The sequence below is a fragment of the Pieris napi genome, chromosome 5 (genome assembly GCF_905475465.1).
Source record: "Pieris napi chromosome 5, ilPieNapi1.2, whole genome shotgun sequence".
Taxonomy (NCBI): domain Eukaryota; kingdom Metazoa; phylum Arthropoda; class Insecta; order Lepidoptera; family Pieridae; genus Pieris; species Pieris napi.
Window position 1 is genome coordinate 12,294,598 of NC_062238.1, and position 26,162 is coordinate 12,320,759.

At 33.1% G+C, this 26,162-nt stretch overlaps 5 protein-coding genes across 8 annotated transcripts; 2 read left to right on the forward strand and 3 right to left on the reverse strand.

Moving 5' to 3' along the window:
• Window positions 1–330: 330 nt before the first annotated feature.
• On the forward strand, window positions 331–2,901 carry LOC125049871 (cytoplasmic tRNA 2-thiolation protein 1). The gene is made up of 4 exons (XM_047649378.1): window positions 331–509; window positions 593–1,132; window positions 1,564–1,768; window positions 2,319–2,901. The coding sequence occupies exons 1-4, from the start codon at window positions 459–461 to the stop codon at window positions 2,828–2,830; spliced, it is 1,308 nt and encodes a 435-aa protein (XP_047505334.1). The 5' UTR covers window positions 331–458; the 3' UTR covers window positions 2,831–2,901.
• LOC125049875 (mitochondrial E3 ubiquitin protein ligase 1) lies at window positions 2,871–5,371 on the reverse strand. The gene is made up of 6 exons (XM_047649381.1): window positions 5,122–5,371; window positions 4,814–4,971; window positions 4,495–4,652; window positions 4,129–4,399; window positions 3,680–3,887; window positions 2,871–3,479 (listed from the first exon to the last, which is right to left on the reverse strand). Exons 1-6 carry the CDS (start codon window positions 5,236–5,238, stop codon window positions 3,360–3,362), a joined length of 1,032 nt encoding a protein of 343 aa, XP_047505337.1. The 5' UTR covers window positions 5,239–5,371; the 3' UTR covers window positions 2,871–3,359.
• Window positions 5,372–5,895: 524 nt separating this feature from the next.
• On the reverse strand, window positions 5,896–16,485 carry LOC125049856 (ATP-dependent RNA helicase DHX8). Its single transcript, XM_047649340.1, has 14 exons — window positions 16,306–16,485; window positions 15,328–16,220; window positions 14,950–15,111; window positions 14,503–14,607; window positions 13,499–13,645; window positions 13,144–13,409; window positions 12,329–12,575; window positions 11,328–11,575; window positions 10,031–10,697; window positions 9,111–9,251; window positions 8,388–8,540; window positions 7,331–7,656; window positions 6,599–6,778; window positions 5,896–6,150 (listed from the first exon to the last, which is right to left on the reverse strand). The coding sequence occupies exons 1-14, from the start codon at window positions 16,397–16,399 to the stop codon at window positions 5,928–5,930; spliced, it is 3,852 nt and encodes a 1,283-aa protein (XP_047505296.1). The 5' UTR covers window positions 16,400–16,485; the 3' UTR covers window positions 5,896–5,927.
• A 253-nt stretch (window positions 16,486–16,738) lies between these two features.
• LOC125049899 (mediator of RNA polymerase II transcription subunit 9) lies at window positions 16,739–17,631 on the forward strand. The gene is made up of 3 exons (XM_047649413.1): window positions 16,739–16,990; window positions 17,068–17,173; window positions 17,284–17,631. The coding sequence occupies exons 1-3, from the start codon at window positions 16,896–16,898 to the stop codon at window positions 17,422–17,424; spliced, it is 342 nt and encodes a 113-aa protein (XP_047505369.1). The 5' UTR covers window positions 16,739–16,895; the 3' UTR covers window positions 17,425–17,631.
• An 88-nt stretch (window positions 17,632–17,719) lies between these two features.
• On the reverse strand, window positions 17,720–26,083 carry LOC125049863 (GTP-binding protein 1). Of its 4 annotated transcripts, none has more exons than XM_047649357.1 (14): window positions 25,932–26,083; window positions 25,593–25,760; window positions 24,869–24,980; window positions 24,545–24,716; window positions 24,115–24,293; window positions 23,743–23,906; window positions 22,915–23,037; window positions 22,679–22,794; window positions 22,068–22,212; window positions 21,295–21,477; window positions 20,504–20,639; window positions 19,895–20,028; window positions 19,365–19,472; window positions 17,720–19,104 (listed from the first exon to the last, which is right to left on the reverse strand). In XM_047649357.1, the coding sequence occupies exons 2-14, from the start codon at window positions 25,689–25,691 to the stop codon at window positions 18,973–18,975; spliced, it is 1,803 nt and encodes a 600-aa protein (XP_047505313.1). In that variant the 5' UTR covers window positions 25,692–25,760; window positions 25,932–26,083; the 3' UTR covers window positions 17,720–18,972. The 4 variants fall into 4 exon arrangements, with proteins under 4 accessions (XP_047505313.1, XP_047505312.1, XP_047505315.1 ...); XM_047649356.1 differs by having other exon boundaries at window positions 25,593–25,764; XM_047649359.1 differs by having other exon boundaries at window positions 25,926–26,083.
• Between the last annotated feature and the right edge of the window lie 79 nt (window positions 26,084–26,162).

The window sequence follows — 26,162 nt, forward strand, 5'->3', positions numbered from 1 at the left end:
TTAAGTCTAAGGGTTAGTACGTGTTGCTCTTCAATAGAGAGAGGAAAGAGTCATATCCTCATAATTCACGGTGTTTAGAAGTAGGGTGTTCTTCTGCGCGGCCACCACCCGGGTTCACCAATTTGAAGGGAGGAAGGTTGCTGCTCCAGCCTCCAACCTATATAGAAGATCCAGTCTAACCTCTAACTGGCCTGTCCGAAAGCTTCAAACTTACTAAAAAGGAGACTACACTCGTATGTAAGATATCTATGGTATACAGTTATTTCTGTGATTGATCATTGAACCATAGATATCTAATATTTTAGTTCACGCTTGGAACTTGGAAGTTAGAAGTTAGAACTGTGGATTACTCATAACACACTGTCAATTGAGGATAAATAAATTTGTATTAAAAGGAAAATTACATTAAGTAAATCATTTATTTTAAAAACAATATTAATTTTGTTAACCTGTTAACAATGCCGGCGGTGCCTTGTAAAACAGGATGTGGCAAAAATGCTATGTTAAAGGTAACCTAAACTCTATTCATTTAATGTTTTTAGATATTGAAAAATGTGTTCTACAATAGATTTAATTTTGTTTTATATAATAGCGGCCTAAAACTGGAGATGCGCTATGCAAGGAGTGTTTCTTTTGGGCCTTTGAAACAGAAATACATTTCACAATAACAAAAGGGGAATTATTTAAACCAGGTGACTCTGTGGCTGTTGCAGCCTCTGGTGGAAAAGATTCTACAGTGCTTGCTCATGTCTTAAAGACTTTAAATAATAGATACAATTATGGCCTTGACCTCATGTTACTGTCTATAGATGAAGGTATAACAGGATATAGAGATGATAGTCTTGAAACTGTTAAAAGGAATAGAGATGATTATGAAATGAATTTAAAAATATTATCATACAAGGATTTGTATGGATGGACTATGGATGAGATAGTTGCCCAGATTGGTAGAAAGAACAATTGTACATTTTGTGGTGTATTTCGAAGGCAGGCTTTAGATAGGGGAGCAGCAATGCTTAATGTAAAGTGTATAGCTACTGGTCATAATGCTGATGACATAGCTGAGACAGTCCTTATGAATGTATTGAGAGGAGATATAGCTAGGCTGAATAGATGTACTGCTATTACAACTGTAAGCATAAATTCTGTTTATTTTTGGCCTATATTTGATGATATTACATCAAGTATTTTACAATTGCATTCAACTTTTCAATTAACTATATTTTTATGAGTGTATAACTAATAGTAACTGCATAACTAAGAGCTCTTTTAACTCTGGAAACTACATGGGTGATATAATGGTGTGAGCAAGCAGACATATACAATTTCAGCTCTACAACTTTCTTAATCTAATAGGAAGGACAATACAATCCAAAATTACCATATTAGGTCTGGCCTAATATGATTATCAGTTTTATGGGAGTGTTTAATCATCTTAACTTAAAGAAAATAATGAATTTGTTCAAAATCAAGGCATTTTGTATTTCCAGCCACATAATTTCAACCAAAGAACTCCTAATCTGTAGTCATACATTACATATAGTAATATTTCTCAATTTTTAGGGCAGTGAGGGAACCATACCAAGAGTAAAACCTTTGAAATATACATATGAAAAGGAAATTGTAATGTATGCACATTACAAGAAGCTAGTATACTTTTCAACAGAATGTGTTTTTGCACCAAATGCCTATAGAGGTCATGCAAGAGCACTTCTTAAGGATTTAGAAAAGATTAGACCTTCATGTATTATGGATATCATATATTCAGGTAATTTTAGAAAGAGAATTCCTATATAAGAAACATTGTGTTTTTGTAAGACTGTTTAACAGAAACAAAAATATAAACAAATTTAGTTCCCAACTTCTTTCCCATAGTATTTGTTCTTTTTGCTTACCAGGCTCGCTTGCCTGGAAAGGATTAATTGTTAGCAGTAGGGCTACACATTATCCTCAGTTATTTAAGTTTTGCTATACTAGTGATTGCTTTATATTTTTATTCAAGAAAATTTATTGTTCTATATGAGTAATATGTAAAACTTCTTTAATGCAAATAATGGCGAGTTTTTAAAGTTATTTACAAACCTCCATGTCTCAAGAGCTTTATGGCAATTGTGGTTTCTAGTGTCTTGCTATAGTCAGCAGACCATGACTTATGTAAGGTACTACAATGATGAAAGAAATGTAATAAACTCATGTATATATCTGTTAGTAAATATATAATATGTTTTGTATGTATTTAAAGAAAAACACTAAGATATATTATGTATTAATATTATTATAATTTTTTATGTGTATATAAATATTTTTTATAATTCTAGGTGAAACATTATCTGTAAAAGAAGAAGTATCTATGCCAACTTTACGAGTGTGTTCAAGATGTAAGTTTGTATCTTCACAAGAGGTTTGTAAGGCATGTGTACTTCTAGAAGGCTTAAATAAAGGCTTACCAAAACTTGGTATCGGCAAAAGTTCAAAGGCAAAGAAAATGTTAGAGGAATATAATGCAAAACAAAAAGCTGAAATAGACAAATTAAATTATGAGTTTAAGAAAAATAACTGTGTTTCTAAGGGTAAAATATGCAAGTCCAAGTGTAATAATATATCTAATGGTAAGAATGATGAATGTAATGATAATTGTAAATGCACAACTGAATTAAATTTACCTCTCAATCCAAAAATTAACAAATTATTAGAAGAGTATGGCTTACTGGATGACAATCAAGAACAAAGTTTAAATCAAGATCTAACTAAAAATGGGAATAGTGACTTAGAAGAAAATACCTGTGCAGGAGCTTGCGGTGGAATTGATGGATTTAGCATAGCTTTTTGATGTCACAATTATGTATATACAAAAAGAATAAATATATATATTGTATATAAATTAAACTTTATTTATTAAAATATATTTTTTATTTGATGAACTAATTGTTTGAAAAAATTGATGAACTAATAATAATTGCACTGTACATAGTTTGCAGATCACTTTTTACAATCAATATAAAATAAACAGTAAATATTTAAGATAATTTTCACTTGCATAAAATATAATTTTACTGAATCTATTTAGTTTATTAGCCGCCCTTATAACTTCTACAAAAAAGGCATTATAAAATGTGGAACATGTTTCCGTAACCAAAATAAAAATCAAATAACTATTAAATTTTGACTTTGAGGTCTTTTAAAATTTTCTGTACATATTTACAGTAGCATTTAAAAATAAAAGACTATTATCATCATAACATCTGTTACATGACTTTTAATAAAAATTTACTCTGTGTTATGTAATAATTTTGCATTATTTATTGGGTACACACGACCCCAAACAACACTTCTATATGTTTTAACCTACCATTTAGCATTTATGTTATAAATGCGGGTGCGCGCGAGTGGATTCTCTCACGACAAATTGGGCAATTGTCGCGAATATTCTCTGAACAGTCTTCGCATAGGCAGACGTGGCCACACGGCAGAAGTATAATCTGTAATACAAAAGTATATGACTAAAAATAAAATCTTCAAGATGTGAAAATTTATTAGATATTAAATCATTAGATTAATATTACTAGGGTAGACCCTTTGTGGCCTTTTTTTTTCGTGATTTTACGTGTGGGATTGTAATTTTTATATAAGCTTGTTGGCTACCTTAATTAATAAATAAATAATCTATTATTATTATTACCTCTTTAGGATTATCACTGCAGACAACACAAAGTTGCACTTCACTAAGATCCTTATCTCTATTTTGTGCACGTCGTTCTCTTCGACCAGCGGCGAGCTGCTGCTTTAAATTTTCGTCAGCCTGGCGTCTTCGTCTTCTCTTAATATATTTGTATGCAATGCGTCCGGAAGCAATAGCTGCTACTGAGCCAAATAACACCAGTAAGACCCTGTGTTAATGCCAAATATATTATAATGGTAATATAAATTTTTGAAAAAATACATACAATAATATGCATTTAAACTAAAAATACAACTAAGTTCTTAAATCTTATTCAGAAGATGTCATTAAAGTGAAACTTATCTGATATCTATTATAATTGATTTATTTTGCCATATGCTATATTTTTCATTGTTCTTGTTATCAATAGGGAATTTATATGATAGATTCATAAAAAAAAAAAAAATTACCTCAAGAAGTCTCTAGAACTTGCTAATCTTTTTAAAAGACTAGATTTCGTTGATGTTGTCAAATAAAGAGGTAATCCATCTTTTGGTGGTTGAATTTTAAGGCCTGAGCTTGTTCTACTAAGTTCACCAACAGCTGTGATGTACGACCCATCTCGTAACATCTCTTCCATAGTCTGTAGGCCTCTTTGCCTGACACCAGAGAAAAAGCCCCAAACATGATCAATAACTCCGGGGGACATAGGCTCAAATTTGTCGGAAATTACATCCAAGTCTGAAACAAAATAAAAAATTAGTTCTTCAATTCTAAGGACTACATACTCAATACGATCCAACAACATACTTAAAATCAGTCAATAAAATACCCACCTAAAAGTTCAGCAGCCAAAGCATCTACAACTTCAATGCTGTATTTTCCATTAGTAAGCACAAATGGTGTTGAATTGCAAAACTCATGAATTGTGCGAGTCTGGTCAGACCAGAAACCAGCAGATGTTCGAGCTATGACATGTTCTTTTATTATTAATCTGTAAATAATATAATTATTTAATAAAACTATCAAATATTGTGTGACAAACATACAATAAAATTGGATTTAGAGGTAAAATAACAATATTTGTATATAAGTCCATTTTGATTATTTATAGAACTAAATTTAATTAATTTGATAGTATTGAGTATCCTTTACCTTTGAATAACTCCAGTAACTGACTGATTGTAGTTACTTGTGATAGGATTTCCAAGAGGCTTAACTAGACCTCGTACTACAACATATGGTATAACATAATTAGGGTACTTGTTTATCTCTTTATTAAGACTATTATCAATATCGAGAACCGGTGCTGTCTGCAAGAAAGTTTTTATTATATTATAATATATGATAATCTTTTTAATTATATCTATAAAGAAATCATCAATTACTAAAAAGACAACTGGGCCATTTCATTACTTTGTTATGTAGTTTAAATAAGGTTAGTAACTATAATATGTGCTTACCTGAAGAGCATTTAGTATGTGTTTACATTTGCTCAGCTGTTTAACACAAAACCCCAATATTAAAGAGTCAATGCTTAAGATTACAGCTTCACCTATTACTTCCGAAAGAAAATCCATGTCAATTTATTTACAACTCGACTTTGACAGGAATTTCGCCTAGGAATATTTAATTAAGTACATATTAAACTTTATCAATAGCTCAATTTTTTGAAAGTATTGAATAATAATAACCTCAAACTTGTAAATAATTTAATGTCACTTTGACATTTAATTTTGCAGCCCTCCACTTTCTTTACGTTACTTGCAAATTGTCAGATTAGTGAAATAAACACTTCTTAGCATGTAATTAACTCACCCTACCTTAATCTGACGCCCTCGAGAAAGTCTGATGATTTTTTTTACTAATCTGATCCTTTCTTCTTGACGGGCGGCCATATATATGGAACTCATATTTAGTGGAGGTACTTAACCGGGTACAAGGTATCTCCCTGTTTATTAGTCTGCCACGCTGTACCAAATCCCGGAATCCCCTCTTGGGTATAATAATATATAATATTAATGGTATCGAGTCGGCAATGTTGCTCTCGGGAAAGATAAATATTATAAAACAAATTAAACTCCAATCACTTTCTCATGCTGTAATTAACCACTCGATCATCTCTTGTAGCCGTAAACATACATCTATACTATCTAAGGGCATGTATACACATTACTAATGAATAAATAATCAATAAATCTTTCAGATATTGTTTTAAACACGGAATAAAACGAATGTTACAATTACATTTTTATTTGTTTTAACAGATTTAATTTCTTCGCCTCCGCACCCTGGATATTCTCCAAGCGTTCGGTTCTTCGTACTTATTGTACAACGGCTCCAGTCTCTGGTTTTTCTTAAATTTAGACAGCTTTGTCGGGTCTGAGAATTTAAAGAATGCTGGAGCAAACTCCACCAGCCATTTGGGGTCAATCGTGGTCACTTCCCGCATGTACTCCTTGGTTGTCTGCACTAATTCATGGTAGATAACCCTGAAAAACAAGAGATAATCACAATGAAATCAATTATTTATTTCGTAATACAAACGTTATATATACAACAATAAACAATTATACGAAACATATAGCCAAAGATGGAATACATAATATTTACAAAAAGATTCAAACATTTACGAAAGGAAAACATCAATAAAAGTTATTAAATACATTTAACTAGGTAATACCTAATTTGGCTGTTTTGTGTGTTGGTGTGAAAGTGAGGGCATGTATGTGAGGGTGTGCCCATTATTATTAAGAATGTTACATATAATTATAGAAATTATTAAATTAAAAAGGTTTGCAATAAACTAGAAGTCAAACTATGAGGTCCATATGTATTGATAGGACATACACAAAATTACTGATTTATTCATTTGTCTCAAATCCTAATTCACACAGAATACATTAATAAATGCATATTTTTAATAGCAACATTACTTACCACTCAGGCTGCCTATTAAATAGGGCACTAGACGGATGAATGTAGACCACCTGACTATCCACCAGGGTCCTGTAGCCTTCCTGCGGGTCCTTTTTAGCGGCATTCCGGAAGAAGCCAGAACATATTGTCTTCTGCACACGCACTGTGTTCTTTCCAGCCGATACCACATCTAACTTGTGTCTGGAAAATGTAATAGTTGTTTAAGGTTAGATTTATAGGGTAAAAATTATTGTTTCTGATTAGTAAGGGCAGAAATCCAATCTGGTCTTACTAAATTCCATACATATAATGAGTAGAAAAGGAATTACATCAAAATAAGAGCAACATAAGGGAAATAAAAAAATATAAAGAGCAAAATAAAGGCAATAGATTTTTTTAAATGCAAAATACATATAGGCAATAAGAATAGAAAAAGTGCAAAAAATTGCAATAATAAGGGCAACAAAAATTGAAAAAGAGCAAAATAAAGGCAATAAAAAAAATTTTAAGTGCAAAATAAGGGCAATAAGAATATAAAAAGGGCAAAATAAGGGCAATAAAAATAGAAAAAGAACAAAATAAGGGCAACAAAAAAATAGGAAACAAACACAGAACATTTCTTTTTTATTTGGGCTTTTTTTAGGCTACAATTGCCTAAATAAATGTATGATATTAAATCCAACAGTAAAAAAAAGCTAAATTATAAATTATGTCCTATAACAATACAAAATGAACAAGATAAATAAAACATACCTGTCCATGATTCCCAAGAGCTGTTTCCTTACATCTTGTGCTCGCTTCAAAGTCCTGATTTGGACAAAATTCTCATAACACCATGCATTCGAGAATTTATTATTTTTCCAACTATTGTACACCGCTAACAGGGTTAAGTGATCTCCCTCGGCTTGGTTAAATTTAGCTTTTTTCTGGTCAGCGAGAGCTTGTTTGTCTTTGGGCCGATAGAAGACATTTTGAACGCTCAACATAGAGACAATTGTAAGAATTTCATCGGAGCATTGCAGTGCTACTGACATAATCAAGATCTTTGATAAATTTGGCTCAAGAGGGAATTCAGCCATCTGGAATCAACATTTTAACAGATTATCCATGAGTTTGTGTGCCTAGTGCTAGATAACTTTGTATCAATGTGTGCATATTTAAGAATATTATAAGGAAAGGTCTAAGACCCATATATCGACAAAGTTTGTCGGTCATAAAAGGCTGATCACTTGCTTATACTAAAAATAATGAAGGAAATAGACAGAACAAAACTAAGGTATGTAGCGTAGTGTTTGGTATAACGAATATAGGCTTTTTGATTCATCAATTCATTCCAAACAATTATGACCAAAACACTAAAATTAATAGAACTGAATTCAGTGAACTTGTCAAACAGAATAAAAATATTTAACAGTTTTAATGTGAAAATTTAAATGCTTGTTTCGAGTTACATATATTATAAAAATATCGCTACAACAATTGTAAGCCGTTATAGCAGTGTTTCCCAACATGGGGTTCACGCCCCACAAGGGAGCAATTGGATTGTCAAGGGGGTTATTCCAAAGCATATTAAAATTATTTGTAATTTGAATTTCAGCTTTACAATATATATTTTAAAAACTTACTGTGTTTCATTAACGATTTCTTCCTAAAACCTATATCATTAAAGTTTCTTAGGTGAACAATTGTTTTTTTTAATATTAAAAATTATGTATGTTACATAGGGGGGGGCATAATAATCTTAGAAGTAAGGTGGGGCTTGGCGCTAAAAACGTTGGGAAACTCTGCCTTAGAGGATCATCAAACATACCCGTCTTCCCAATCTCGTCAAAAGTCCTTCCGAGTCAAGTGCAGAGAGCGAATGCAATTGTTCCAAGGCCATAATGAGAGACTCAACTGGGGGGGCGTCCATGAAGTCGAAATGTAGGAGATCGTTTATTCCCATTGTTTTCAATTGTAGCACCTTAAAAAATATTATATTTCAATGATTAAATACTGGATTAAAAAATGGATTTCATTCGCTCGAACGGTGAAGGAAAACATCGTGAGGAAATCGACTTGCCTTAGATCCAAAAAAGTCGAGGCGTGCGTCAGGCACAGAAGGCTGATCACCAACTTGCCTATTAGATAAAAACATGATCATGAAACAGATACAGAAATCTGAGGCCCAAACCTAAAAAGGTTATAACGACTCTTCCATGAGACCAATGGACTTTCTTTTGCTTGCCTTAGACCCAAAAGTCCACGGCGTGTGTGACGGCAACCGCAGGGGGCTGATCACCTACTTGCGTCGTATTAGATTGACAAATGATCATGAAACAGATACAGAAATCTGAGGCCCAGACATAAAATGGTTGTAGCGCTTGTTGTTTTTTATTTATTTATTTTTTACTCATGAAAGAGCCCATTAGTTATGAAACGTGCGACATCCTATTAAAAAAATATAGTATTCATAAATATAATTATAGCTTATTAACGTACCACTACAGACAAAAATAAATACAATTTCTTTAAAAATATATTTCCAACTTACAGTGGTTGCAAGATTCGTCCTCTGTATCTCCGGCACGGGCGTCGGCAGCATCTCATCTCTGTAAGCTCTCTCAGTGTAGAGCCGGTAACATTTGCCGGGACCTGTTCTTCCAGCGCGACCGGCTCTTTGTTTCGCTGCTGCCTAGAATTGTATATTAAGAAAGATTTTTTTATAAATATAGACAGGCATTTGAGAGGAGTCATATCTAGGGTTGCCACCCGTACTTTATAATAAAGTACTGTACGTTATTACTCTATACTTTATGAGAACAATAAAGTACAAGAAAATATTTTATTTCGCATGATGTGATATCATTAGTCGTAAATAGTTTTTCGTTAAACGGAATTTATTGATTGGCGCTGAATCGATGTATAAATAAGGATTGTAAAGCTGTGTTGTTTAGTCGAGATACTAATTTAATACAAACCGCAAAAAGCAATAAAAAATATATTTAATAAAGAAAAATAAATTTTACTTTACTTTGATACTATGTATGTACTTTAATTGCAAAAAAGGTGGCAACCCTAGTCGTATCTCCTTGGGTAGACGACTTTTTTCATTATACATATGTATTAAAAATTGCTCAAATAAATAAAAATATCATTTTTTATTATACAATATAAAAGTATGAACGTCAGAAAATGAACTGATTCTTAATTTACATTATTTTACTGCCATAAATGGCTTTCATGGACTAGAAGAACTGTTTGAAGACTGATGAAAGGCTGGTGATCTTTACCACAGGACTTCTTTAGTCCTTTTATAGGCATAGCCTCTCACGAAGATGGTCAATACTTGCAGCATGTAAACTCAGGCAAATATGTATCTTTATTGGTGCAGTTCTTGTCAGTGCGGAATCTTCTAGACCTTACATCAAATAAACGCTCGTCGAATAAGAATATAAAAAAAATTCAACAAACCTGTGAAATCGGAGTCACGACAAGCGAGTCCATACCGGTCTTCGAATTATAAACCTTCTGCTTCACAAACCCTGGATCCACTACATAATATATCCCATCGATGGTCAGCGAGGTTTCAGCAATGTTCGTCGCTATCACCACTTTCCTGGACCCCGGCGGTGCTGGCTCAAAGATCCTGGTCTGCATTTCCGAGGGTAGAGCAGAATAAACTGGCAAAATTATCAATTCGGGCACATCCGGTCCCAAAGACTTCATCCTTTCGTAGAGGATCTCGCAGGCCGTGTCGATCTCTTCTTGACCCGTTAAGAAGAGAAGGATATCTCCTGGAGGTTCCCTCAAATGTATCTGCATCACTGTGATTAGAGAGGCATCTAGGTAATCCGTCTCCGGTTCTTTCGTATACAGAACTTCTACGGGAAACGTTCTTCCAGGAATTGTGAAGATAGGGGCAGCGAAGAAATATTGGGAAAACTTGACAGCATCCAACGTGGCCGAAGTGACAATGAGTTTCAGTTCTGGTCTCTTTTGGACAGCTTGCTTCAAAAGACCGAAAAGGACGTCCGTATGAATCGTGCGCTCGTGAGCTTCGTCCAACATGATAACGGAGTAGGTTTTGAGATCCAAATCCATGAGACATTCCCGGAGTAACATACCGTCCGTCATGTATCTGAAAGTTTACATTAAATATTTCTACAATACCAAACATTTTTGTTATCAAGAGCGCCGCCAGGGGAAGTTGCCCCAAGATAATTGATTTTTTTTATATAATTAATATCTGAACCTAAATTTGTCTATGTGTAAGCATAGTCTACCAAAAATATTATTTCAAGAATGAAAAGAAACAAAATAAGAACTTTAGTTGCATAAATCGCTTTCTCAAAAGGATCAGAACTGATAATAATATTGACCACATATAGCCTCAGATCGCCATACCGGTTTCCTCACGATGTTTTCCTTCACCGTACAAGCGAGTGTTAGCGAACATAGACAAAAAGCTCATTAGAGCACTGCCGGGGATCGAACTTTAGACCTCAAATATGAATCGCAATAAGCCAACACTGCTTCTCAGTTCTCAGGCGATTCGAACTAGTAAATTCTGTTTACAGTTGACCTAATTACTAAAGTTTTGAAATTCAAATTTCATACTTAGAAAACTAAAAGCGAACCAATAATTATGTCAAAGAACCTGTCAGTTGTCACACAAAATATATTTTTTGACATATATGTATATTGTTTTGAACATTTTGTATATGCACTCGCTACTTAAGAGAAAACTATAACTATAATCATCACTTACTTAATAACAGTTTCCGGCGACGTACAATCTTCGAAACGGATAGTGTAACCCACTTCCTGTCCAAGTCGGCACCCGAACTCCTCAGCGACTCTCTTGGCCACAGACATGGCGGCCACACGTCTGGGTTGGGTACAGGCCACCCGCCCACGGGCGGTTAACCCACACTCAGCCACGTACTGGGTTATTTGGGTCGTTTTACCTGATCCAGTCTCCCCGATAACTATGAGGATCTGATTATCTGATATAGCCTGTTTAGAAGAAATAAAATATTTAAGAGATATTATTTAGCATTACGAATAACCCGTATGGTGAATGTCCAAGGTTTGAATACAAAAAAAATGCTCATCTTTTTGGCCTCAGGAAAGACAAGAAAGAGACACATAGCTACATCTAATGCCAGCCGTTGTTATGCCCGTGCCAGTCTGATTACGATTGTTTGATAGTGCATATTTCTTAATCAGTTGTATCGTTATTTAATTCTTTTGAAGTTATACTTCTTTTGGCGCGTTAGGGAAAAATGATGAGAGTAAATTTTTTCGATGCGCGCGCACACCGTCGCATAAAACCGACACCTTAAATATCTGTTCAAACGTCGGTAAAACAGTCTGGGCCGCTAGTTGGCGCTTGCTCTGTTTTATCGACAAGTTGCATTGTCTGTTATGGCGTAGTGTTTTTCAGAGTCGTGTTTATTTAAACAAAAACAATGATTTCTATACGAGAAAACCCGTAAAATTAAATGGACAAGAAAATTGCAATTCGAAGAGGGATTGTAGTTTTTATCAAAATTAATTATGTGTATTAATATAAAATTTATAATTTATATAAAACTAAAAAAATAAAATAACATTCGTCTCATTATCGTGAAACCAAAGTTTTTGAAGGTTTCACTTTTGCCACGTGTAAATGGCACACGTTTTTCATTACTATGAAAAAAATAATTTTAAAAGTAAATTAGGTTAGATTTTAATATATCATGAAGCAACTTATAAAAAAAGACTTACTTTTATTAACTCATCCCTGAGCTTATAAATGGGCAACGACTGCCTCTGTTCCAAAAGTGACAGATTCGTCTTCTTTCCAAATGAAGATTTCTTCCCTCCGATCACATGTTTCTTCCATTCGGGAAGGTCCTGAGTGGTAATGCCCGTTCCTCTCATGTTTGCTGCGAGAGCCCAACCATCTGTCTCTGGAAGTGGATCTATCCAGTTCTTGTTCAGACCAGTTGGTACACTCTCCATTTCTTGCTCCCTGAATTTATTATTGTATATTACAAAAAGAGTTATTTAATATGTCAAAAAAATAAGATATGGGGCTACCCCATATCTGCGTTTTTGATCTTTAAATAACTTAGTTTCGCCGTAAATCGAACTTCACGTACGCAATATATGTATATACATATTATGTAACGTAGGCACAAACGAAATAGGTAAGTTTAAAAATCATTATTAAAATAAAAATAATTTCATTACGTAGCTACCATATTTGCGTAGGTAATAATTAAAATATAATTGTTATAATATAAACATTAAATATATATCGGTTAATAATTTAGCTGCCCTCGAGAACTTCGTTTCGCCTTAACATATTTTTTTAAGTAACCTACATTTTGCTATGCTAATATAGAGACTGTTTTCTTTTCCAGAATAAAAATTTAAGTACTAAATAAAATTAAACTTATTTAAATTGATTTATTATATAAAGACGGCTGGTCGTCAAGTTTTGCGCTTAGCAACATAACTATAGAAAAAATTATCAAAATAAATCCAAAACTTTTTATAAGCATTGAAAATACATATTAAATAAAACTACTTTATACCTTTGCAACATCTTTTGTTCTCTTCTCTCTTTAGCTAGAGCTGACTGCATCATGGCAGCTTGTGCCAAAGATCCATCGGGGTTCTTCACTATTCTCACAGGAGACAAATCATGTAATGCCCTTCCATGGCCTTGAAGAAACGGTGGTTCATCTTCAACAAGCTCAATTTCAATATCAGCTTCTCCATCTTCATCTTTTGGGAGAAGACCGGTCTCTTCGTCAAAATCAGGTAGCTCACTCTTGTCTATTACACCCGACGATATCATCTGTGGTAAAATAATTTAGGTTAGGATACAGAAAATATAGTTTTTTTTAAGTCAATGAGAATAAGAGACTAATAATAATAAGAACTTACCTGCTTGATCTCCCATCTCTCGGGACTGGAGATCCTGGTGACCCGTTTCCTGCTGGAGTCTTCTTCAGGGTCGAGCCCACCTTGGAGCCCTGCCAGCACTGTTGCTGCAGGTGCAGGTCTATCTGGGTTACGACCAGCTCGCTCCGCCTATTATAAGAACAAAATCTATAGTAAAATGTTTTGGATGCCAGCCTTAACCTGCGCTTTCAGCTACATTAAGTCGGTCATAGCTGAGTATTGTGACAGCCTTGTTCAATAATTGTTGTGCTGGATTTAATTAAATAACAATTTTGAAACCTAGTTTAGTTTAGTTTTTTTCAACTAGTACCTAAGGTTCATCTTGCACCATCTCATTCAAATAAACTTGAGGAAGCTCTTAAAAGGTAATAATTTTTCCTGTTTTTGAAACATTTTTCATTGACATGGAATAGCCTTTCACTCACTGATAATGCTTTACAGTTTACACTGCCAAAAGAGTTTTACAAGAATGGTTCAATAGTTTTAGGGTTTATCCAATACATCAAATATGTCACTTCATAACATACATTAGTGCAGAATATATATCACTAAATTTGGTTTAAAAGATCAAGCCATATACAACAGGAGGGGCCTTGTTTATTTAATATAAAAAATAAATTGAGACCCTAAAGGTATGAAAGGAACATGTTGAACATAGAATCTAGATGAATATTTGGATATGCGAAAGCGTTGTTAAGAGGTAATCGCCGTTACTAAAAAAAACCCCTTTGCCTCAATATAAAGAATGCAGCCAACAGATGTTTTCTGTGGTTTATATCAAAATGCCCTAACTAAATATGAAATTTTGCCCTTATCACTCTTGTGTCACTGCGAATGCAAATTAGACAAAATAAATATTCTTTATCTAAATAAGGATTATAGCATGTTCAGTAGTTAGGCTATTTAGTTCAGTGACAATTATCAAGAACAAATTGATGCCATCTGAAAATTAAGTCAAACAATCAAATAATATATATAATGTATACCTCCAAGTGAGCATGTGACGTTGGATTCAAATCTTTTCCAGTATCTTGACAGACATCCTTCATTGTTAGTGACACCTTTTGTCCAGTTACTGATAATACTTTAATCTGTAAAGACATAAAAATAACAATATTGGGCTATAAATAAAATCAGAGCAACATTAGTGTATGGGTTAAACTTTAACTGTCAAAGTAATCTTTAAATGTTTGTATAACTAGTTTGTACAGGTAAGGTTAAATAAAATAGGTAACCAAAAATTAATTATATATTATTAGGCAGACTGATCATCTATTTGCCTCAAGTTTGCTCTCTTTTTTCATTGGGGGCATATAAAATGGCCAATGCTAGATCCACATTATATAATGCTTTATATAATTTATATAACGCTCTAGATCAGTGAGTAATTAGCTGTTTATATTATGGCCAATAATGTTGTTCATGTCTTTTACCTTGACTTTGTCTCCTCTTGAAACAATATCAGACACATTTGTCACTCTCCCCTCAGCCCTCAACTGTGATATATGCACCAGACCTTCCCATCGCTTCCTTAAACCCTCCATTTGCACAAAGCAACCAAAGGGAACTATGTTTGCTACTCGACCACTATAAATCTGTTACAATGAGTTAAAGCATTAATGTATGTAAAATAAATGTTATTTTTATGAAAAAATACATTATTATCTTGCTTTTATACAATTATTCAATTTCAGATCCTGATATTGATTTGAAAAATAAACAAGTGAAACTTTCTTACTAGTTCAAACTATAAACCTTTAAAAAGATGGATGGAACAACTTGTTACATAGAAGTTTTTTAATATATCTTACCTTACCAGGCTCAGGATCATCACTAACGCTTTCCGCTTCTGGACTCTTCTTTCTAAACCTTTTGCCATGGTTGCCATCTCTGTCTCTTTTAAAATCCCTTTCTTTTTCTTTTGACTGAGATCTTTTTCCTCTTGATCGAGACCGCCTATACCTATCTCTGGATCTGTCTCGATGACGGCTTCTTGATCTGACTCGATGGTGGCTTCTTGACCTGTCCCGATGATGGCTTCTGGATCTGTCTCGATGACGGCTTCTTGATCTTCTTCTCCTATCTCTATCCTTACTAAGTGTCTTATCTCCACTTCTGCTTGTCTTATCTCTACTTCTACTTCTCCGACCTCTACTCCTACTTCTCCGACCTCTACTCCTACTTCTCCGACCTCTACTTCTACTTCTTCGCCCTTTACTTCTATCTCTACTTCTACTTCGTCCTTCTTTTAATTTAGGTATGTCAATTTTATCATCCTTATAATCTTTACATGATGAGATTTTTATTTCACTATTCTTAATGTTAGAGGGTGCTAAGGCTTCCAATTCAGCCATAGCTTGGTCAACTATTTCATCTTTACCCACTTGGGTCTTACATTCAACTTTAAATATGTCCTTTGTTGTAATTCTTTTGTTTGACTTTTCATTAATATCACTATCATCATCAGAAGAGAAATGTGGTTTTTCATTAGCAATAGCTAGTCCTGGAAATTTCTCAGCTAACGGGTTGGAAGGCTTAGTAGTGTCTTTATTTTCGCTTTGTATAGCTGCTGGTTTCATATGCTGAATAATTCGCAACAAGTTCGTCATAAAAGAATCTGAAAACTCTGCTCCATTTTCTATTAATGATTTTTTAAAATCATCAAAGTTAGTGTTCTTATCCGCTATATCAATAATAAATTCAGCTGAAACACACAAGATAATAAGAGGTTAATACTTATCGGAAAAAAGGATTAAAAATACACTCAAAGCAACTACAGGTCAACTTACCTAAATCTTTATCATTAATACCCAAATGATTGTCCAGCTCTGTACAAACTTTGGAGACGAGAGACAAATGTTCTAACTTGGCAAGTTCATCCATTTTCTTAATAAATATAATTAAATAAAATATTAACAGATTTGTATAAACATATTTCGTATATATTCCAACCACAATTTTTTATTTTCATCACTGCAGAGTGCAGACTGCTTTAAGTTTAGCACAGATTAAGAAGAGTTTACAAAGTTGTTTTATTGTTACACTTTATGAAGTCACAGACTATGCAAAAGTAAATATCTGAGTATTGAAATTTTAGGAATTTATCTAGTTTCTGAGGTCTACGTACACTTTTATGTACGATGTCAGTTGTCAATTCATATTTCCTTATTATCATTTATCAATTATCACCATTCTGTCTGTGGTCGTTGGAGAATGGTAATATTTTTCCGATTTTTTAAAAAGAAAAGTCATACTTGTATTAATACATACTTATTAAAGAATCATTAGAAAACTGTCCAAAGACTGAGTATGGTATTTAATTAGTTAGAAATAATTACAGTATAAGTCTAAAATAGGGGTTTTAAAAAGTTTTTCTACGATGGAAAATAATGAACATTCAGAGCGTTTAAGCCCTATCACTGTCCAAGAAGTAGATGTAGATTTTTTACCGATTGTTTACGAAATAATACGAAGGTACAGTTCTTGAATATTTATTTTTAGATTTAGAATGCTTGTGTTATACGACGATAAACGATTACGTATTGTTACAGTGTAGAACGGGAATTTATCGATAATTCGATTAAGGTTCAAGAATCGCAGGGTTGCAGTCTTAAAGTATTAGATTTACAAAAGAAATTGGATTACGCACGTTCTCAGGTATACTAAATTTTAAGAAAAAAGCGTATATTTTTGGACTACAAATTGTCTGATTTAAAAACCCCATTGACCAAACATTATCCCATCAAATTTTATTTATTAATTTTCAGATCAAACGATTACCAGGTATTGAATTCAATAAACAGGATCAGTTGAAGCAATTTGAAATACTTCAGACTCAACTACGGCTGAAGAGAGAATTACTTCAAAAATATCGTAATATGTGCTCATTTGAAACCTCATTCAAGTGAATCAATATGCCTCTTCGAGCAATACTTAGATATTTAGCTAATAATGAAAGACTAGTTCAGAAAATTGCTGAATCATATCCAGTGAGACGAGCTGCACAACTAGCAGTTTCAGCATTTTTTAGAAGTAAGGAGAAGCTTGCTGATGGTGATCCGGCTAAAGTTAACAGGCTGATCACCTTCTTCAGAAAGTTTAGTCAAAATATAAAAGAAGGAATTGAGGATGCTAAAAAGCAATTAAAGAAATGACTTTAGCTTCTAACTTAGCTTAATTCTTAGAGTAAAAATAAAACAAACATTTTATTTGAGCTAGTTTTATTTTCAAATTCTGAACAAATCAATATAAATACCTCATCACTTATTCTAAGAAATCACAATACGATGGTACCAAAACAAATACTGAATACAGCTATGATATGGATTGCAGCTAGCATTACTAATATTGACACAACTTACTAGGCATGGAACTTTTCAAATAAATTTTTTATACAAAAATTTATTTTTTAAGTTAACTTTCCTGTTAAAACAAAAAAAAAAGAATTACCACTTTTTAAAAACAATAATTTTGTAAGACATTTAGCCTAGAACACCAAATCATACACAAAATTTTGAAATTTTTATAATACCTAATGTAAATATAATTTTAAATGGACAATCTCCACACAAAATAGTCTTCTAATTTTTAAACACAAATTGCACCAAGAAAACTCAAATTTTCCTTTAATAAATATTCCTTAATAGCCTAAAACTTTGTAGAATGAGGAATATAAAAAATTTTGATAAGTATCTATGAATAAAATAGACGGTTCCCTACAATATGTATTAGCTACATATGTACTATATAAGGTCAATAGTACACAGTTGTACATTGTACTTCTTAGTTTTAGGCGGTTTGGCAATGGTTGCCAACTTTATTGCATTGTTGAACCTAATAACTTTGAATATATCATTCAATTCAAAATTACTGTTACAATTCTCTTTGATTTTTTATAAAAAGAGTAATCTAAATTCTAATATGAAAATATGTGATAGATATTTATAAAATAGTGGTACTAGAGAAAAATGTATACTTGTGCTTATTTATGCAATGAATATGTCAGATAAATTTGAATAAAAATATAGGTACACTGTTATGCTTACCATAGAGACTTGACATTTGTATAATTTTCAGTACATAATAAGAATGTACAGAAAATTGAGCCTCGTACAACAAATAAATGGATATATTTAATTATTGAGTTAGACGAGTTTACTATAAATATTACCTGGCTGTTAGAAGGACAGCTATTGTATTAAGTATTTAATAGAATAATATAAAAATGTTGCTTTCTTTATATTGCTATTTTCATCACTAACTTGGGAATCATATTTATTTGAAGTATTTTAATCAATGCAATGTATCTGATTTTAAGTAGATAGTAGATCCTATGTAGTTTCTAGCCAATTTAAAATGTATTCGAGACTAAATTATTATTACATTTCAGTTTTCAGGTTTGTTCCAGAGTGAGTTCTGAATTAATTGGCTTGAGAGTAGGTTTCTGAATTTTTGTATTAATTAGCAACAACGGCAGATGCCGATGGCGCTTGTGGTCCGTGTTTGTCATGCCTTTTGCGCCCACGTCGCCTCTTGTCACCCGTCATTTGTAAAGCAGAGTTAGCACCAGATTCATCGGTTTCTTGTACCTAGAATAGAAATATAATATTAAAAACAATATTAGAAATTACAAACCTATAAATAAATTTTATTTCAGGTTTTTTTGTATTTATTATGTCACTTAAAAATAGATAAACGTGAAAAATATTATGATTTGTTAAAAATAAATATGGCTTCTGTGGTTAAAAAAAACAAACTTTCATCTATGGTTGGTGTTCTATAGGGAAAATTTAATAGACTCGGAAAAAAAAATTGGTGCTAGTGGGATTTCAATTAGGAAATAACTTACCGCATTGAGATGCCTATGCTCATGTCTATGATGTCTGGCAGTCGCCTGAGCATGAGGTTCAGGACGTAGTACATTACCCACAGCTTTGGTACGCCCTTCACGGAATACCTACGGAAACAAATTTTTGAACCATAGATAATAGATCCGTTTGAAATTGTTTATTGACTTTATGCTCTGTATTCTAATTCTAATTTCGTCTTGACTGTATAAATATTTAATATAATTTTAAGAAGTTCATTTAAATCCAAATTATAATATATATTTTCATTGTAACGAAAGTAGAAAAATAGAAATCAATTTTACCTTCGTCACTTTTATTTCAATTGTATTATTTTTTAAAGTTATAATATTTTTTATATAGTTCACGGCCAGGAGATTCATCTGATGAACACTCTTGATGCCAGAGGGCTCGCAAGTGCGTTGCCGTCCTTTTTATAAATTGGTACCCTCTTGTCTTGATGACCCTAATTCACATCGTATTGCTTCGGAAATACCTCGACTGGATTATCCGAGCAAAAAGAAAATCATACCATCCTTTGTCCCCGTCGCAAGTACTCTGGGTGCTTGATGAATCTGAAGCTCACACGCGCCTTATCTCCCGTACGGAGGCATTCGCGAGACATCGAGAGAATCGACGCCGTCTGACGAATACTGCCGCAGTGTACTGTAGAAGATATTTTCTTCTTTAACTTTGGCGTATTAATTATTTTCTTTAACATCAAATAAATCTTCTTTAAATATACATTCATCTCAATATTTTTAAAAATAATATAATTTTTTTATCTACGGGAGCGTTCAAGTATTACGTAACGTATTTTTGGGATCTTGTGATGCGTTACAGGGGCGGAAGGGGTTTTTTTGGGGGGTTTGTTTTTAGTAATGGTAATTGGATAAAAACAATAACAAAGGTATTTTTCAGCAACTTTCTCAGTTTCTTTGTCATTTGATGGTCATGTAATGTTTTACTAAAGGGGGAGAGGGCCGAGGGGGTACAGTTAAACGTGACGTGGATCAAAAATCTCCAAAATTTATGTTACGTTATACATGAATCTACTAATATTTGGTGGCTTAATGTAGTAGCATTTTATGTAGAATCTATTAATTCGGGAAAACATGTCGATAGGAATCCAAAAACATACCCATGGCTTGGTATCTGGAAGATATGGTGGTGGGATGATGCAGAACAAGAATCTCTCCTTCGAACTGCCAGCAAGCCTGAGGGTTCAGCGCTGGTGATACCATCACCATACCTTTACGGATTGCTGATCGTTTAATCTGAAATAGATGTGAAATTAAATTAAGTTTTACCTAGTTTTAAAAAGTCACCCAAAGGTGTTTCAAATATCTTACTAAAAAAACCGAGCGTTTTTTTTATTTATAGAACTGGGGGCAAACGGGCACAAGGCTCACCCGATGGTAAGTGATACCGCTGCCCATGGATATTCTCAATGCCAGAGGGCTCGTGAGTGCGTTGCCGGCCCTTTAAGAATTATTGGTACGCTCTATTCTTGAAGGACTTTAAGTAGAATTGGTTCGGAAATACTTCAGTGGTTCCACAAAGTGGTGGTGCGCGGCAAAAATTTATGCTCCACAAAATAAATACACCTTCTTTAAAGTATAAAATAATTAAAAAGCGAAATCAATTTAATTTAACGCTTTCTTCTCTTTCTGTCAAATTGTGCTAAGGCTACGAGTATGTTGGACTTATTTTAATTGAATCTATCTAAGCTATCGGAATATGCTTAAAAGATCCATAGCGCTAAAAGCCCTGCATCATTAACATACTCCAAATACACACTCTCACTTTTACACCATCACACACCACTTTGTTTTATTGTTTCCTATTGTAAATATATATTTTTTTTATATATATTATGTATTCCATCTTTGGAAGAATTGTTTTTTGTTACATATAATAATTTTAAAATACCTTTTTAAGTGCGAAGCTAGCAGTCTGTCCCCCTCGCACTTCATGCACACTCATTCGTTTGCGATGAATACTTTTAACAGTGATCGGCACGAAGCGGCCGAGCGGGTCAGGCCCTAGAAGTAACGTGTCGTTCAAACGAATAACACCCGCTAGAGTTGTTCCTGATACAACTGTTCCTACACCCTGTAAATAATAGTATAAAATAAAACAGTGGTGCTACAACCCCTTTAGGTCTTGGACTCAGATTTCTGAATCTGTTTCATGATCATTTTGAAATCTAAAAGGCAAGTAGGTGAACAGCCTCCAGTGCCTGACACACGCCGTCGACTTTTGGAGTCTAAGGCAAACCGGTTTCCTCACGATGTTTTCCTTCACCGTTGGAGCAAATGTTAAAAGCGCACATAGAAAGAATGTCCATTGGTGCACAGTCGAACCTACGACCTCAGGTATGAGAGTTGCACGCTGAAGCCACTAGGCCAACACTGCTGTATTATGTTGGTAAATAATAATATAATGTGTTATATTTCCGGCTCTGGGCGACTTCCTCTTCACTTACAGATTTTTTAAAATTTAAATAGGCGATTAAAAAGAGTGACGAAAAATATTGCCAGTATTATGTTCTACGCCCTTAATTCGAGAACTAGCAGTAAAATCATTTATTTTTTATTTATACATTTATTTATTTATTTTATTTTTTCAAATATTAATAAGATGTATTTTGAAAATTTAAAATGATGATCTAAAAATATTATAGTATGAGATTTTTCTCGTACCGGAACAGAATATGTATCGTCAATCTGGAACTCAGCAGGTTTGTCATCTTGCGAAGGCATCCTGGTCTTCAGCAGGTTAAGGAACATCGTCAGCAGCTCCAAGTTTTCACCCGTCACGTTCGATACTTGGAAGATTGGACATAGACTGCAAAATTGTTACAAATAACAAAATTGAAGACACTCTATTATTCAGACTATACACGGGTATTCCCCCATATAACGCGTGGAGTTCACAGGCTATATTTCTGTACTGTGAAATGTAAAATGTACGCACTTATTTCGTTCATAACATTGTTTTTTTAATACTCAATTTAAATCCCCTTTGTTTCTAATTTGAATCATTTATACATAACGCGTTATAAACGGTCATACAAGCGCGTTATGCGAGAATACTCTTATAACGCGGAACCAATCTACTTTGTTATAGGGGGCGATAACTGTATTGTATTGTAAATTGTAGGACATTTTCTTTATAAAGTAAAAATATAAACTAATGTTAAATCGCAGAATGAACTTCCACTTATTTACTATTCTTCAACATAAATCTTTTTTTTTTTTAAATGTACATTATGAATTTATTCTGGCTCGAAGGACCAATAAATTGAGCTTACCGTTGGGACACAAAATTAGTTGCACTAACGATGACGTCATCTTTCGTCTTAACCATAACTGGTACTTTGCGGCAGCCGGAAGACTTCAGTATTCTAATTAATAACTTCAGATTGTCCTGAAAGAAATTAATTCGTTTAAATAACCAATTAATATTTTCATACTGTGTTAAATGATTTTAAGGATTTATACATTAAATAAATGTATATCAAACGTAAAGTATGAAAATAATATTTACCTGTAGTACATTCGGCGGACACATATCGATCTTGGTGACGACAACAAATACTGGCACGGACAGAGCAAGCGCTAGTCCCAAATGTTCCTTTGTCATTCCCACAATACCCGCGTTGGCACCGATCTGCAGGCATTTAAATTATTTTTAATTAGTGTAAACCCCATATAATCGCCAATAACGCTCTAAAGCGTCGAAATCACTCGGATTTGGTTGGTTTAGCTTGTCTTCAATACAATGATACACTCTACATAGCACTACAACCACTCTCAATAACGACAATTAAATACTAAAAATAACTTTTTTAAGTTGCTGTAATTAGTTAAATATGCGGAGCTGTGTACGTTGTTTTGTTGTTTTATTGTCCTAGCGAGAAAAAACTCGACTGTCGGTACTCGTCATACGTACCTTACCAAGAAGTCCGTTCTTTTTTTACAAATTGCGCATGCTTGCATGTGCTTTATCACGAATATATAATTAATCAAATCGAATCGATATCGCAAGATATGAATTAAATAAGTTTAAAAATTTACAACCTAACTACTGGTATAGTACAAAAATAACAGACAACGCAATAGCGTTCAAGTACGATTTCTTTAGTTTTTATGTAATCACTAACACTAGTCTGAAATAAACTTTATTTTTCTAATACAGATTTTTCTTACCATTTAACGACAACTCTTTATTGCGTCATAGAGGCACAGTCATTCATAAAAATTATAATAAAAATAACTGGTCAAGTTTAGTAAATTCAAAAAATGTATGAAGAAGCTGGCTATCGCGACACATGCATTCATTTTTGTTTGTATTATCATAAAAACAATTTCTTACCATCAACATGCCAAAATCTGGCGCATGTCCGGTCATACCAAATACAGTTGTCTTCAGATATCTCTCATGTCCGGCCAAGTCAATGAATGTGATCACTTTTGATGATTTCTCACAGATCTTTACCCAGTCAAGAGTACCATGGTCGGGTTTGTTGACAACATTACCTGGTCAAGAATTTGCATTGTGTGAGTGTGCAATTAAATGGAAAGAAAATACATATCTTCTAAATACTATTTTGATAGTAATAATATTAAAGTAACACAAATATATATTACTTTTTTTTTCACATTATAATAAGAAATTTAAAAATTTTCGTAAACACTTTAATTTGTAACTTTAAAATGCTATCTATAACCAGGGTGAGATACTCACCCATACTGTCAAAGCCAAGTATATCATTCCCCACAGAACTGGTCCTGCCAGTTTCAGCTTCATGCTTATGTCTGAAGAGCCGTTGCCTTGCATGTCCTCTCCCATTGTCTAGTTCCCCATGCGTCAGCACACCTAGTAATGTTGACTTGCCCGCATCTACATTTCCCACTACTGCAACCCTGGAAAGAAATAAATATAATAATGTATTACACAAAACAGATACAACAATAAAGAATAAAAATTAATGAAATAAAACCTACTTTTTAGTTGTTTTCTACTGTTACACTCTATACTACGCAAAGTCAAGTATATAGTGATAAAGTAAAAAATTATTTCTTTTAACACCTCCAGCAATGCATAGTAATGTCAAAATTTAATTTTTACATAAATACTTATAGTAAACCCAAGATGTACAGGGTTTTAATGTTACCTTATCTCCATAAAGTCATTATGATCCAATTCAGTTCTGAGTAGATACTGCCCAACAATGCCGGTGCCACAGTCCCACTTTCGTAGTTCTACACAAGATATCCTCTCACTTACAAGGGACTGTAGGGTTGCAACTGATGCATTGTATTCATCTTCTGTAAGACCCTTACCATCTGAAATTTGGTTTCATTAGATTTATTAGATTTTTTGACCTAAATTTGCTTGACCAGATTACGGGGTTTACATTACTATTGAGAAATCATATCATTTAAAACTGTAAGATTATTTTTATATTGTTTGCCCTATATTTGAAAAACAAGTTTACCTTCTCCATGTCCTATATCATAAATAATTTCACCATTTCCTGACTCTAGTCTCTCAGTAAGTTGTTTCTTCAATAGTTCATATTCATCTGTACTTGGACTGACCAGAATCATCTAAAATTATTGATAAATATTTTAGAAAATTACTACACAAATGCAGTCTATGCAATACCTATTAATTGTTTCACATTAATATATTATGCCATTTGTTGTGAAAAATGATGAATGATAAAAAATGTACACTAAACAAATATTCTCTGTATATTATTAAGAGATGATAGAAAAAATTATATGAGTTTTTAATAAAATATTAAAAATTATATAATAGTGAGTGCTCTTTATTGTAATTAGAAGCTGTTTACAATTTTCGTTAAGGTAAATAAAAAAAATTGTTGTGCAACAATTTCATAAGTGATGTAAGTTTTTGCATAATTGAGTTAATACCTACATCATTATAGCATGAAATAAAGCTTTTGTTTATATAAAATTGTAAATATCTGTTTTAAGTAAGTACAAACAATAAACTTCTAAGTAGTTCTATTTAAAGTCAACAATTAATATATTTTTATAAGTTATGGTTATCAATAAAATAAACAGTTAAGAAATCTTATTTCTATATTTTTTGATTAAAAACAAATAACGATAAAATAAGATAATAGAAAGGAACCATACTTTGCAATATGATTACAAAAAGATACTGTTATGTAAACAAAGAAATTCACTTACTTTCCCTCTAATACTAGAATAATCAGTCTCAGATTCCATCGGCATCTCCGGCTCTGGCAGAGGGCTGGCCACAGTTTCTGGTTCTTCTACTTTGTCCATATTGATTCAAAATTGTATCTTTCGACGGGATATTACGACATTGTTTCCTCACTGGGCATATAGTAGAAGCTGTCTGGGAAAATAAATACGTGATTAACATTCGTGAAGACAAAGATTAATTCCAAAATATTTAATATCTTTCTCTGATTTTTAATGAGTTTAATAAATATCAGAATACACTCTCGCAAGTATTATTTAAGTAAATAATGTAATTTTCATCAATAAATAACTAACACTCACGGTTATGCAATTTCTGCAAGAACACAATATTTCACACACAAACAAGAAACAAAATAACCCGCTTTTCATATATGAAAATAGATTTTACGAAAACAGATGGATTTTTTTATGTACTCTGATTTTCTGCCAACAATTTGATTGAATTTGACAACTCATCGTCCGAACTCGACATCGATGTCAGCAGTCATACGCTGATGTCACCGCCACTTTATATTACACATTCAAAATGCT